The sequence below is a fragment of the Lithobates pipiens genome, unplaced genomic scaffold (genome assembly GCF_037356315.1).
Source record: "Lithobates pipiens isolate NorthernLeopardFrog02 unplaced genomic scaffold, aLitPip1_a1.2 Scaffold_27, whole genome shotgun sequence".
In the NCBI taxonomy this organism is placed as follows: Eukaryota; Metazoa; Chordata; class Amphibia; order Anura; family Ranidae; genus Lithobates; species Lithobates pipiens.
Window position 1 is genome coordinate 143,818,295 of NW_027507788.1, and position 13,303 is coordinate 143,831,597.

The 13,303-nt window shown below is 47.7% G+C and overlaps 1 protein-coding gene across 2 annotated transcripts in view; it reads right to left on the reverse strand.

Annotated features, from left to right (window-relative positions):
- Positions 1 to 10,201: 10,201 nt before the first annotated feature.
- Positions 10,202 to 13,303, reverse strand: part of UBE2J2 (ubiquitin conjugating enzyme E2 J2) — a 53,512-nt gene continuing 50,410 nt past the window's right edge. For both annotated transcript variants that reach the window (XM_077457602.1, XM_077457601.1), the window contains one exon: positions 10,202 to 11,242. In XM_077457602.1, the coding sequence (XP_077313728.1) occupies positions 10,958 to 11,242 (285 nt within the window). In that variant the 3' untranslated portion in view covers positions 10,202 to 10,957. The remainder of the gene's footprint in view (positions 11,243 to 13,303) is intronic.

Below are 13,303 nucleotides of genomic sequence, written 5' to 3' on the forward strand. Positions count from 1 at the left end.
GCTGTCCTGAAAGACTACTGGAAAAGACCGGTAACTCTAATTTTCCCTAATCGTCATTCAGGACAGCCACTATGAGAGGATAAACGAGCACTTACCAGTTAGGGTGGGACTACAGCTTGCAAAACCTTTCGCCCAAAGGTCTGCTCACCTGCCGACACCAGATCCATTCTGTAGTGTTTTACGAAAGTGGAGTAGCTGGACCATGTTGCTGCTCTGCAAATCTGCTCTGGCGTTGCTCCCGCTCTTTCTGCCTGGGAGGCTGCCATAGCTCTAGTAGAGTGTGCTTTAATACCCACTGGGATTTCTTTCCCTGCAACTGAATAAGCCTGCTCGATGGCTACTCTGAGCCATCTAGCAATAGTGCGTCGGGACGCTTTACAACCTTTTCTGGCCCCGGAAAACAAAACAAATAAGGAGTCTGACATTCTGAATGTCTTGGTCACTTCTAAATAGTGTAGGATACATCTCCTAACATCCAAATAATGAAATTTTAGTTCCTTCTCGCCGGAGGGATTGGGACAAAAAGAGGGCAAAACAATTTCCTGGCTTCTATGAAAGCTGGATGCCACTTTCGGCAAAAAGGTCGGATCGGTCTTTAAAACCATCCGGTCTGGAAAAATAACGCAAAAGGGAGCCCTGACTGATAAGGCCTCCATCTCACTGACCCTCCTGGCAGTTGTTACTGCTACCAGAAACACTGTCTTCAGAGTAAGTTCTCTCAGAAAACACTCTTTTAAAGGCTCAAAGGGGGTTCCAGTTAAGCTCTGTAAAACTAAAGATAAATCCCATCTGGGAAAGGACAGACCTTGGACCGGTCTCTGTCTGGACAGGGCCCTAAAGAACCTGACTACCCATGGGTTGGCAGCCAAATGATCTTCCAAATAAACACTGAGGGCTGATACTTGACCCCTAAGGGTACTAATGGATAAGCCTTTATCTGCCCCACATTGTAAAAATTCCAAAACTGCGGAGGAGCTCCGTACTGGGAAAGAGCTCTCTGCGCACCACTTGTTGAAACGTAACCAGACCTTTCCATAGATCTGGCGAGTTTCCTTTTTCCTACTGTCCAGGAGGGTAGAAACTAGTCTCTCTGAAAATCCTTTAGATTTTAATAAACCCTCCTCAGTAGCCAGGCCGCTAACTTCCACTGGCGTACTCGTGGGCAGAGGCCTGGCCCCTGAGAAAGGAGATCGTCCCGAGGGGGCAAGAGTAGGGGAGGTTCTACAGCCAACTGCTTTAGCATTGAGAACCATGCTCTCTTGGGCCAATGCGGTGCCACCAGAATCAGAGATGTGTTTTCCATTTGAAACTTTCTCAGAACTGCTGGCAACCAGTGGCGGCTGGTGAACTTTTTGGATGGGGGGGCGCCAGACCCCGCCCATCATGACCCCGCCCATCATTATGGCCCCTCCCACTTCTCATAAACCACACCCGTTAAGTAATCGGAAAAATTTTTTGGCGTAGGTTCCCCCCTCCGAGAGCATACCAGGCCCTTAGGTCTGGTATGGATTCCAAGGGGAACCCCAACGCCGAAAAAACGGCGTGGGGGTCCTCCCAGATTCACACCAGACCCTTATCCGAGCACGCTACCCGGCCGGCCAGGAAAGGGGGTGGGGACGAGCGGGCGGCCCCCCCACTCCTGAGCCGTACCAAGCCACGTGCCCTCAACATGGGGGGGTGCCTTGGGGGAGGGGGGGCGTGCGGCCCCCCACCCCAAAGCACCTTGTCCCCATGTTGATGAGGACAAGGGCCTCTTCCCGACAACCCTGGCCGTTGGTTGTCGGGGTCTGCGGGCGGGGGCTTATCGGAATCCGGGAGCCCCCTTTAATAAGGGGGCCCTGGATACCGGCCCCCCACCCTATGTGAATGAGTATGGGGTACAATGTACCCCTACCTATTCACCTGTGAAAAAAAGTACAAAAAAAACACAACACAGGGTTAAAATATTTTATTGCACAGCTCCGGGGGTCTTCCGTCTTCAGGGGTCTTCTCGCCGGACTCCTCCGCTATCTTCTTGTAGCTCTTTTGCTAGCGGAGGAGCCCGGCTTTCTTCCTCGCCGCCGGCCTCTTCTTCCGACTTCGGGGGTCTTGTCCCCCTCTTCGGTTCTTCTGCCGGGCCACCGCGCCTTCTTATAGCTCTTTTACAGGCGGTGGCCCGGTCTTCTGTCGCCGCCCGTTCTCCTGGAGAAGAAGAAGAACGGGCGGCGACAGAAGACCGGGCCACCGCCTGTAAAAGAGCTATAAGAAGGCGCGGTGGCCCGGCAGAAGAACCGAAGAGGGGGACAAGACCCCCGAAGTCGGAAGAAGAGGCCGGCGGCGAGGAAGAAAGCCGGGCTCCTCCGCTAGCAAAAGAGCTACAAGAAGATAGCGGAGGAGTCCGGCGAGAAGACCCCCGAAGACGGAAGACCCCCGGAGCTGTGCAATAAAATATTTTAACCCTGTGTTGTGTTTTTTTGTACTTTTTTTCACAGGTGAATGGGTAGGGGTACATTGTACCCCATACTCATTCACATAGGGTGGGGGGCCGGTATCCAGGGCCCCCTTATTAAAGGGGGCTCCCGGATTCCGATAAGCCCCCCGCCCGCAGACCCCGACAACCAACGGCCAGGGTTGTCGGGAAGAGGCCCTTGTCCTCATCAACATGGGGACAAGGTGCTTTGGGGTGGGGGGGCCGCCCGCCCCCCCTCCCCCAAGGCACCCCCCCTCCCCCAAGGCACCCCCCCATGTTGAGGGCACGCGGCCTGGTACGGCTCAGGAGGGGGGGGCCGCCCGCTCGTCCCCACCCCCTTTCCTGGCCGGCCGGGTAGCGTGCTCGGATAAGGGTCTGGTGTGGATCTGGGGGGGACCCCCACGCCGTTTTTTCGGCGTAGGGGGTTCCCCTTGGAATCCATACCAGACCTAAGGGCCTGGTATGCTCTCGGAGGGGGGACCCATGTCAAATTTTTTTTCAGAAATTTGGCGTGGAGTTCCCCCTTCAGAGCTCATTCTCTGATTGGCCACGGCAAGAGTCGCCTGGCCTGGGGAAAGCTTTCTGGCTGTGAAAGCTTTTTTTCCATTCATTCAGCTAAATGCATGAACATTCTCAACAAAGTAGAAACTAGAAAGCCTTTATGCGGTGACTCACCTCCTGCCTCACTGTCTTGCAGCTCCGCTCGGGCTGAGGAACGGAGCTGCCGACGTCACATCCGGGTTTCGTGAAGCAGCCGAAAGCCGGAAGTGACCTGCCTGTCTAAGATTGACAATGCTCCCGCCTGTAGAATCACAATGATTTTACGGGCGGAAGCTAGTCGGCGTTCTGCAGTGCGCTGCAAGGCGGGTTTTTAACCCGCAAATGAAGCGCCATGGATGCAAGCTTGTGATTGCATCGACATGGCGCTTCTCATAGTGCACTGTGACCGGCGCCACAGTACACTATGTTAAATTGTTAAATGACATATTTTTTTTTTCAATGTCTTAAAGGGCCCGTTTTAATTTTTTTTTTAACTTTTTATTTTATTTTTACACCTAGGGGGAGGGGGGGCGGCGCCCGGGCACCCCCTATGGGCGGGCCGCCACTGCTGGCAACAACGCTGGAGGTGGGAAGGCATAGCAAGTTCTGAAGTGCCAATTCTGGTTCAAGGCGTCCACACCTAAGGCTCCCTCTCCCCTTCTTAGGGAGAAAAAACAGGGTTTTTGCATTGTTTCTGGACGCGAAAAGGTCCACCTCTGGAGACCCCCCATCTCTTTATTATGAGATTGAAAACCTCCTCGTTGAGAACCCAATCGCCCTCCCTCAGCCTCTTTCGGCTGAGAAAGTCTGCTACCACCTTTTTCTCTCCCCTCAGGAAAACTGCTGAGAGCGAAAGGGTGTAGGTCTCGGCCCAGCTCAGGATCTCTGTCGCTAAAGACAACAGGGCTCCGCTTCTCGTGCCACCCTGCTTGTTTAAATAGGCTACTACGGAGGAGTTGTCCGACCGCACCTGAATGTGGTGACCCCGGAGCTCTTTTTTGAAGAATCTGAGGGCTAGTCCCACTGCCCTTAATTCTTTCCAGTTGGACGATCGAGTCAACTCGCCGTCCTCCCAAGTGCCCTGGGCTAGAAGGGAACCCAAATGTGCCCCCCAGCCTTTTCCACTTGCATCTGTGGTCACTACCCGAGAAACCGGGATGAGCCACAGACGCCCTTGCGACAGATTCGTCACTTTCCTCCACCACCAGAAGGATCTCTTTACTTGGTGTGGAATATGTACTAGGGTGTCTAGAGCCTCCTGACTGTGGTCCCACACCCCTAGGATGAAGGTCTGTAGGGGACGAAAATGTAGCCCTGCCCACTGCACTGCTGGGAGGGTAGATGTAAGGAGACCCAATACTGACATCAGAACCCTTATGGAAACCAGCTGGTTGCTCTGAAGAGAGGCCACCGCTCTGTCCAGCTTTTGTACCTTCTCTCTTGGTAGAAAAACTCTCAACAGTGTTGAGTCCAACAGGAAACCTAGATAGGAGATCTGTTGTGAGGGGATCAGGCTGGACTTTTCCAAGTTCAGAAGCCACCCCAGGTCTGTAAGGACCCCTTTGGTTAGATCGAGATCCTTGACCAACTGTGTTGGGGATGCTGCAAATAAAAGCAGGTCGTCCAGATAGGCTATTATACATATCCCTTGGAGCCGAAGAAAGGCCATGGCTTCTGCCAGGACCTTGGTAAAAATGCGGGGTGCAGAGGATAGCCCGAATGGCAGGGCCTGAAACTGAAAATGTACTGTTTCTCCCCCTAAATCTATGGCAAGGCGTAGAAACTTCTGCGAGGCCTCCGCTATAGGGATGTGTAAATACGCGTCCCTTAGGTCCAGAGATACCATGAAACAGTTGCGGGGCAGAAGAGCCCTTACTGAAAAGATCGACTCCATGCGGAATCTTTTGTATGTCACTGAAGCGTTCAGGGGCTTTAAGTTCAGAATCAATCTGAACTTTCCTGAGTGTTTTTTTACTACGAAGATGTGAGAATAAAACCCCCTTCCCTCTTCTGCTTTTGGGACCCTGAGAATAACATCCTGATTCTCCAATTCCCTCAGAGCTTCTAGCAAGGCCTCGGCCTTTACCATGCACCTGGGTAGATGCGTGACAAGGAGCCTTTGAGGGGGTGGTCTTAAGAATTCCAAGAGGTACCCCCTTCTTATTACCCCTAAAATAAATTGATTGGGGGATATTGTCTCCCACTGTGGTAGAAAGGCCCCCAGTCTTCCTCCCACTGTAGCTGGAATGTCACTGGGTTTTACGGGGCTGGACAGGAGGGCAAAAAATCACCCCTCCTCTGCCCCTGCCTTTTTGGGGCCAGGTTTTCTTTTTCCCCTCTGGTTTAGGGGTTTCCCTATGCCCTTGCGGACAAAACCCCTTTTTTGTTTGTACGGGGGTTTTCCGTTTAAGAGGAAAGGATTTTTTCCTGTCCGCTGTCCGGTCTAGAACAGTCTCTAGCCCTGGGTCAAAAAGGAGTTCCCCCGTCAGGGGTATCCCACATAGTTTAATCTTGGAGGCATTATCCCCTGGCCACGTTTTTAGCCAGAGGGCCCTTCTGGCCGAATTGGCTAGAGCCGCCGTTCTGCCCGACATGCGGACGGACTCAGCAGAGGCATCTGCTATGTAAGCAATCCCTCGCAGCATAGTAGGGAAGGACGACAGAATGGTTTCCTTATCTGTGCCTGCCTCAATATGTTGTTGGATCTGTGAGAGCCAGTGCTCTAAATTGCGAGCCACAACTGTAACTGCCATTTCAGGCTTTAGATTGCCGATAGCCGAGACCCACGTTTTCTTAAGCAGAGAGTCAATCCTTTTGTCCATGACATCTGCCAAGGCCCCCATGTCTTCAAATGCCAAATCTGTGTGTCTGGAGACCTGGGAGAAAGCGGCATCTAACTTGGGATTTTTATTCCAAAGGCATGCCGGGTCCTCTGAAAATGGGAATCTTCTTTTGAGGGATCTTGATAAAAATGGCTTTCTCTCCGGATCCTGCCACTCCTTTTTAACTGTTTCCATTAAAACTTTGTGCACTGGAAACACCCTTCTTTTTGGTTCCCCTAAACCTGAATACATTTGGTCATGAAGGGTTATGGGCTTCTTATCCGTCTGGATACCGAGGGTTGTATAAATTGCTTTTAAGAGGTCCTCTACCTCATCAAGGGATAATTTATATCTGGAGGCTTTCCTGGACGCCCCGTCCTGGTCCTCGCCCTCTGAACCCTCCTGGGAATCGGAAGAGGAACTGTCTGGAAGTTCCCTTCCTGTCCCTGAAGGGCCTGCAACCTCTGCCCCCCCCCCCTGTAATAGCAGGTTGGACCGGAGCAGAACTCTGTGCTAGAGGTGGGGTTGTATCCTGGGGAGATGGACCCGCGGGAAGCTGACATTTTTCAAAAAGGGATCTAAAAGAAGAGAAGGTGGACGAGAGCTCTTTGACTGAAGCTGCTAGTCCTGACTCCTGTTCAGATTCCCTTTCCCTAACGAGGGAGTCAATACAGCCTTTGCACAACACTTTGGTCCAAGATTCCCCTAAAATGTCCCTACAGGAGGCACACTTCTTTTTAGAGCTATGCGTAGACCTAATTTTTTCCGTAGCCTTGTGAAATAAGTAAAAAAGGAAAAAAAACAGAAAAGAGACAAAGTCAATACAAAGCTCGGGATACAACCCTGGGAGTGCACTAGACCCTTTTTTTTTTTAAAAGAAGGGATCTGAGCCTCCCCTCCCCCCTGGACACCCAGGGGGTCTGCCCCCCATGATAGAACCATACATTGGGGTGGGGGGATCCTAGATAGAGAGTACCCCTCCCCAGGGTGCTCTTACCTTAGGAATGCTGGAGATAGTGTCTTCCGACATGACTGCAGGTGGCTGCTTACTACAGAGTTCCAAGCTGCCTGTGCGCGTTCCGAACTCATCTCCAGCTTGTGCCCGGCCCTCCTATCAGCTCCACGACCCGGAACCGGAAGTCGATCGTATTCGAGGTCAAGCCTTCGCTTCCGCCGGATACGACGTCGCCCGTCGTTCGGCCCGCTCGGTTCAAAGAAAAAAAGGGCGGACTGTACCCTTGTACAGGGAAACCTTTCGAACGGCTTGCCAGCTGCGTCCCTGTAGACGCGATAGGAGTCCCCCACAACCTGAAGCCGCGCTCGACTAGGAAGGGGTGGCAGTACCTGGTGAGGTAAGTAAACCGAACATCCGAACGGTTTGAACCCAGCTTTCTCCAAACGAAGCCCCTGCTTCTTTCAACCGGGTTCTTTAACGAAAAAATGGCCACAGCCTCCCTGACTGATCGGCCTGGTTCCTTTGCACAGTGTCTCCCCACCGGAGGAAACACTAATAACTGAGGTCCGGCAGAGGAAGTAAGAATTTATGGGCTGGCGCAGTGTTTCCAGAGGAAGAGGAGGAGTCTATCTCTCATAGTGGCTGTCCTGAAAGACGATTAGGGAAAAACGGATGTGCTCCTGGAAGGAGGAGGGGTTATATAGGGAATAAAACTTCCTTGATTGGGTTTACCAGTGTCAACACCTGAAGGTAGCCTATACCCATTAATAACCTAAGTCTCTGTGTCCCATTATGTACAATAAAGAAATGTCACCTTTCTTGGCATCCACAGTACTGAGCTTAGGTCCCATAACCCAAAAATGGAGCAGCATGGATCTGCACAGCTGACTGGCAACAATCTGGGGACTTATTCCCTTCCATACTATACCTGATTAAAGCAGACCTAAGTTTACAGTTTAGGTTAGCTACAATGGAAACACTCTATGGGATGTATTTTAACATGGAACTGTACTCAAGGGGTCCCACCAGGTGGGTCCTCTCGGCGAATCTTTCTTCAGTGTTCGCATTCCCCCTTGTAAAGTCAATTGCTGCCATCTTCCCCTGGTCTCCTTTCTGGTCCGCAGTCCTCTTTCTCTGCTTTTGCTTGACCGTAGATAATGCTTTACACATTACAGGACTTTACACTGAGCTGCACATGCATGGCACATGCAAAAACATGTTCTATCCATGTTCCAGTACTGCCAAGTATGGAAGAGGAAGTGACAAGGGCCATCATGTGTCCATCGCTTGTAAGCACTGTGACTTGAGTAGCCCACCACCCTCGTAAACTTTGAACCCATTACATTTTAGTTTATACCAGGCTTTCCTTCTCTCCTGGAAGCTGAACTGAACAGAGTGGGAGCAAAAGGAAGGCCAGTGTATGCTGCTGGGAGGGTCTGCATTATTGCAAACCTGTTGTTTGGCTCTGCATTGCAAAGTAGAGATTCACTTTAGAATCGTGTATGGTGACTGCAAGATTAACTTTATGGTCTGCGATGGACAAAAACAAAATAACGACCAGGTGTACCCTATATTGTCAAAATTGCCTTTACATACACACACACACACACGAGACTTAATGGCATCCCAGTCTTAGTCCGTAGGGTTCAATGTTGAGTTGGCCCACCCTTTGCAGCTATAACAGCTTCAACTCTTCTGGGAAGGCTGTCTACAAGGTTTAGGAGTGGGTCTATGGGAAGGTTTGACCATTCTTCCAGAAGCACGTTTGTGAGGTTAGGCACTGATGTGGACGAGAAAGCCTGGCTCATAGTCTCTACTTGAATTAATCCCAAAGGTGTTCTTCCACCCCAAACTTGCTCATCCATGTCTTTATGGACCTTGCTTTGTGCACTGGTGCGTAGTCCAGCTTGAAACAGAAAGGGGCCATCCCCAAACTGTTCCCACAATGTTGGGAGCATAAAATTGTCTAAAATGTCTTGGTATGCTGACGCCTTAAGTGTTCCCTTCACTGGAACTAAGGGGCCAAGCCCACCCCCTGAAAAACAACCCCGCACCATAATCCCCCCAACACCAAATGATTTAGACCAGTGCACAAAGGTCCATAAAGACATATACGAGCGAGTTTGGGGTGGAAGAACTTGACTGGCCTGAACAGAGTCCTGACCTCAACCCGATAGAACACCTTTGGGATGAATGAAGCCTCATACACACGATCGGACTTTGTACAAACTTTCCCGTGGACTTTTGTACAAAGGGCGTAGTCCACAAGTTTGAATTGCATACAAACGATCAGACTTTTTAGACAACAAACACGAACGTAATGAAGTTTCAACATACTGATGACACTTCAAAAGAGGATGTTCAGTTAGTCCAGTGCCACACTTGGTCAACTTCTGTATTGTTGTCTGATCTTTTTCTGGTTCTGAGCATGCGTGTTTGTACCTTGTACAAAAGTCAGATGGTTTTGTGTACACACGATCGGACTTTGCTCCATCGGACTTATGTTGTCAAAAAGTTTGTCTGTTCGCACAGCCAACAAAAGTCTGATGAAAACGGAAAGTTTGTCGATGGAGCGTACACACGGTCGGATGTTGCTCCAAAACAGCTAATTTGCATGTTTGTTGTCAAAAAGTCCGATCGTGTGTATGGGCCTTTAGAGTGGAGCCTGTGTGCCAGGCATCCTCGTCCAACATCAGTGTATGACGGCTTAAATGTGCTTTTGGAAGAATGGTCAAATATTCCCACAGACACACTCCTAAACCTTGTGGACAGCCTTCCCAGAAGAGTTGAAGCTGTTATAGCTGCAAAGGCTGGGCCAAACCAATATTGATCCCTATGGACCAAGACTGGGATGCCTTTAAAGGTCCTTTGCGTGTAAAGGCAGGCGTTAAATACTTTTGACAATATAGTGCATCTTCAGTCCTAAAGGGCATTTGCAATCAAAAATAAAAATGCAATATATTGTAGCTTTCAAGTCCTTGAATTTGTGTGAGGCTTCTCTTTCCTAATTTTCACCTGGCGATCCTGCGCTGACACTTCCTGTCCCTGAATGACTACACTTACTCACTCCACTGTAACTATTGAGAGAGACATGGTGGCCTCTCAGGCTAGACTTCAAATAGGTCTGACTTTGTTCATCACTATCACACAGAATTGGGAAGATTAGTACTTAACAGAAGAACCATAATATATTATTTTATGCTTCCAGTTTAGCTTACAGGAAGTAACCTGGAAACTGCATTTCCAACATGAATTAGGAGGTATTAATGTACTTGCTAAATATATTCTTAGCCTGAGAGAAAAAAAAAAAAAAAAAGTAATGCACACATCAAAGGACAGTTATGCTGCAATATAATACATTGATGTTATTTGATTTAGTTATCCTCCAAGTCTCCACCTGATGAATGGGTCATGCAGCCAAGTACCATTCAAATATTCAAAGTTTCCTATGTTCAATCTCACTGAATGAACCTTTTAATAACCACTTCTAACAGGATATAAATCAAGTGATACAATCATTCCATAGTTGATTTTAAAATTTTACCTCACTTTCAGAGCTAAAACTTACACACTAAAACAGGAAAAAAATAATAAAAAACAGGACATGTGAAAATGTCAACATTAAACTTTCAGACTTTATCACTGGATAGCTGACGTACAAAACTGGACCAATCCTTTTGGAGCCTGTGTGCTGGAATGGAACAGACTTGTCTACAGCAGATGACAGGTCCACATCTCATCGCGGAACCAGTACAGAGAACATAGCCCTCTCCCTGACAGCTTTTAAAGAAGTGCTTGAGGAAATTCATTGGATTAAAGCAGATGTTGGAAATGAAGACGCCCGGCTGATTCAAGCACCAGAGGCTGCAGTGAACATAGTATAGGGTCTCTTTTTAGTTTGCAGTCATGGAAAATACACAACCACTCATCTCATGTTCTAAAAAAAAAAAAAAAAAAAAAAATTATATATATATATATATATATATATATTTATATTATATATATATATATATATATATAATAATAATAATAAACCCATGAGCCAACTGATATATCACTTTGCACAACTGTAGCACAAATAGAAATGACCCGAACGTGGTGCTGAGCGAGTCTGTCTTCTTCTAGCAGTTCATTTGCTCTTTCCCCGACTATTGCTAGTTTGGTCTCAGATGATGCCCCTGGTAAATCTCATCATTCCTGGGCTATGCTTCTCAGTACATACTTGACTGTGTAGGCGAAGGCTGCAAATCCCACTATGACAAAGACATTGGCCAGGGCACCCCCTAAAAGTCCATGGTTACGGTTTGGCTGTTGTAGACCGGGGTGATTTGCTGCTGCCAAAGGGGCATGGCCGTTCAAGAGTGGAGCTCCGTTCTGACCAAAGTGGGCTTCTGTGTCTGGCACTACGTCTGGGAGAGGAAGGGACTGTGGCCGGTTGGTTAGTTCTTCTTGTGCGCGCTGCTTCTTCTTTATTTCCTAACAAAGCACAAAAACTGTCAGACAGGCAAAACAAAGGGGATAAATAATCAAACAATGCAAGGAAAGTGGTAATAGCCACTACCCAGAACATTTATTTTTTGAACTGATGAATCGGAATGGTTTGTGTTTTTCATGATGCAGAACTTCTGGTTTTAGATTTTGAGGCTCAGGATGAAGGTACATAGGCTGCCGTATAGGTTAGCGTAGTGCTAAAAGATTAAGTAGCTTAGTATTAGGCTTCATGTACACATAGCCATAGGCTGGCGGTCAAAGCGTTCCTATTCTGAATGCAATTTTTCCATATTTAGGAGAGGAAGGTTGAAACTCTCCTAATCATAGCAGCTTCTAAACTCTGGTAAAAGCCTATGTGTACGTTGACAAATATCTTTTTATAGAATTGAGTTTAGGACCTATGGCAAAAAAACAAAAACAAAAAAATAAATAAATAAAAACAGCAGAAGCTCCTAAACTCAAGTGTACATGAAGCTTTAGGTTCAGGAGCTTAAAGTTAAAGTGGAGTTACACCCATTTTTTTATGTTCCTTGCAACACAATGCTCACCAGCAGAAGTCTGTAATGGCAATTATTATTAATTTTTTTCTAAATATCTTATTTTTTTTATATGTAGTTGGCACTTCCAGTCCTCGCCGCCTAGACGATTTCATCATGAGGCGATTCCCTAGGACTCCTGGGATATCGGCGTCATCCCATGAGTCTTCAGACTGCACTTGCCTTCCTTCTGGGTTCTGTGTTCATTGACAGGTTGCCATAACAACAGGGCAGAAATTTCCAATGATGCCGCCATTGTTATATCAACCTGTAAACAACACAGTGCGCCACACTGTGTTCATACTGTGCAGGTGCAAGATCGGGAGGAGCATGCTGGGTAGCCAGCTGCACGTAATCGCAGAAGCAAGTAGGAGTGGGCTTTAGATGCCCACACTAGTAACTAATAGCCGCTGTCTGTCTGCCGGGATTCTTTGATGAATGTCATATTTACAAGAAAGAAGAGGAAATACACTTACAACAGTACCCTATTCATATTGTGCAAATAAAGAGGATCACGTGGGTGTTTTTTTGAAGAAAACTGCCAAGAAGACTGGAGCTCCACTTTAAGGCCTCATATACACAATGTTTTTTCTGCTACTCCTAGGGAAGTTTGATAGGGGTGTTTTCAGCCTCTAAACACCCCTCTAAATTAGTATATGTGTCCATGCACACATAGGTATTTAGAGGCCTTTACAGGCAGGGACTTTTAGAAAAAAAAAAAACCCCCATAGCTAGTGCATTCAGGAGCGACGGCATTTTTGAAGAAAAAAAACACGACATGCCTAAACAAGTGTTAATGCTAGATGTGAGTTAGCGCTCAAGTGTTAATTCATTTCAATGACCAGAATAAATTATTCTGGCCAATGAAATTAATTAATGCCCAAGCGCTTGATACACCTAAACGCATTTACAAGCATTTGTTTGCCAAAATGCTGCTGCCAGGAGGTAAGGAGTACATGAGAGTTACCAAAACGTCCATAATGTGCACAAGACCCAAGAGTTGTAATTAAGCATTAGGAGTTACGTTTTAGGTTAAGTGTGTGGGAGACTTGGTAGGCTTTTAGGTTTTTACAGTGGCAAAAAAAAGGGGGGGGGGGTGGTCTAGGTCTTCACTAGGGAGATTTCCCCTTAATTCCTATCCCGGTGGCTACTTATTACAGGCAAATGAATCTTCCAATGGAAAATCACACAGAACAAACTCAAGAACAAGAACTTAATATATTGTAGATTATCAAGTCCCTTTCCAGTTGTGGTCATCGCGTGTACTACAAACACCCAAAAAACCTCAAAGTAAACAGAGTGTATATAGATGTAGTACTTCTTTCTTTCCTTCTGCCCTAAAGACAGCCCCCCATCCCTCCTGCACTTGCCACCAATTCTGGACTGTAATAATGATAGGGAGTTGCTCTGTGCTGCTGTCAAAAAATTAACTGTCTGAGACAAGGTTTTTAAACACTCTGTAAGACGCCGTTACTTTTGTATTTATGGTTTTATTCATCTGCAGATCAAA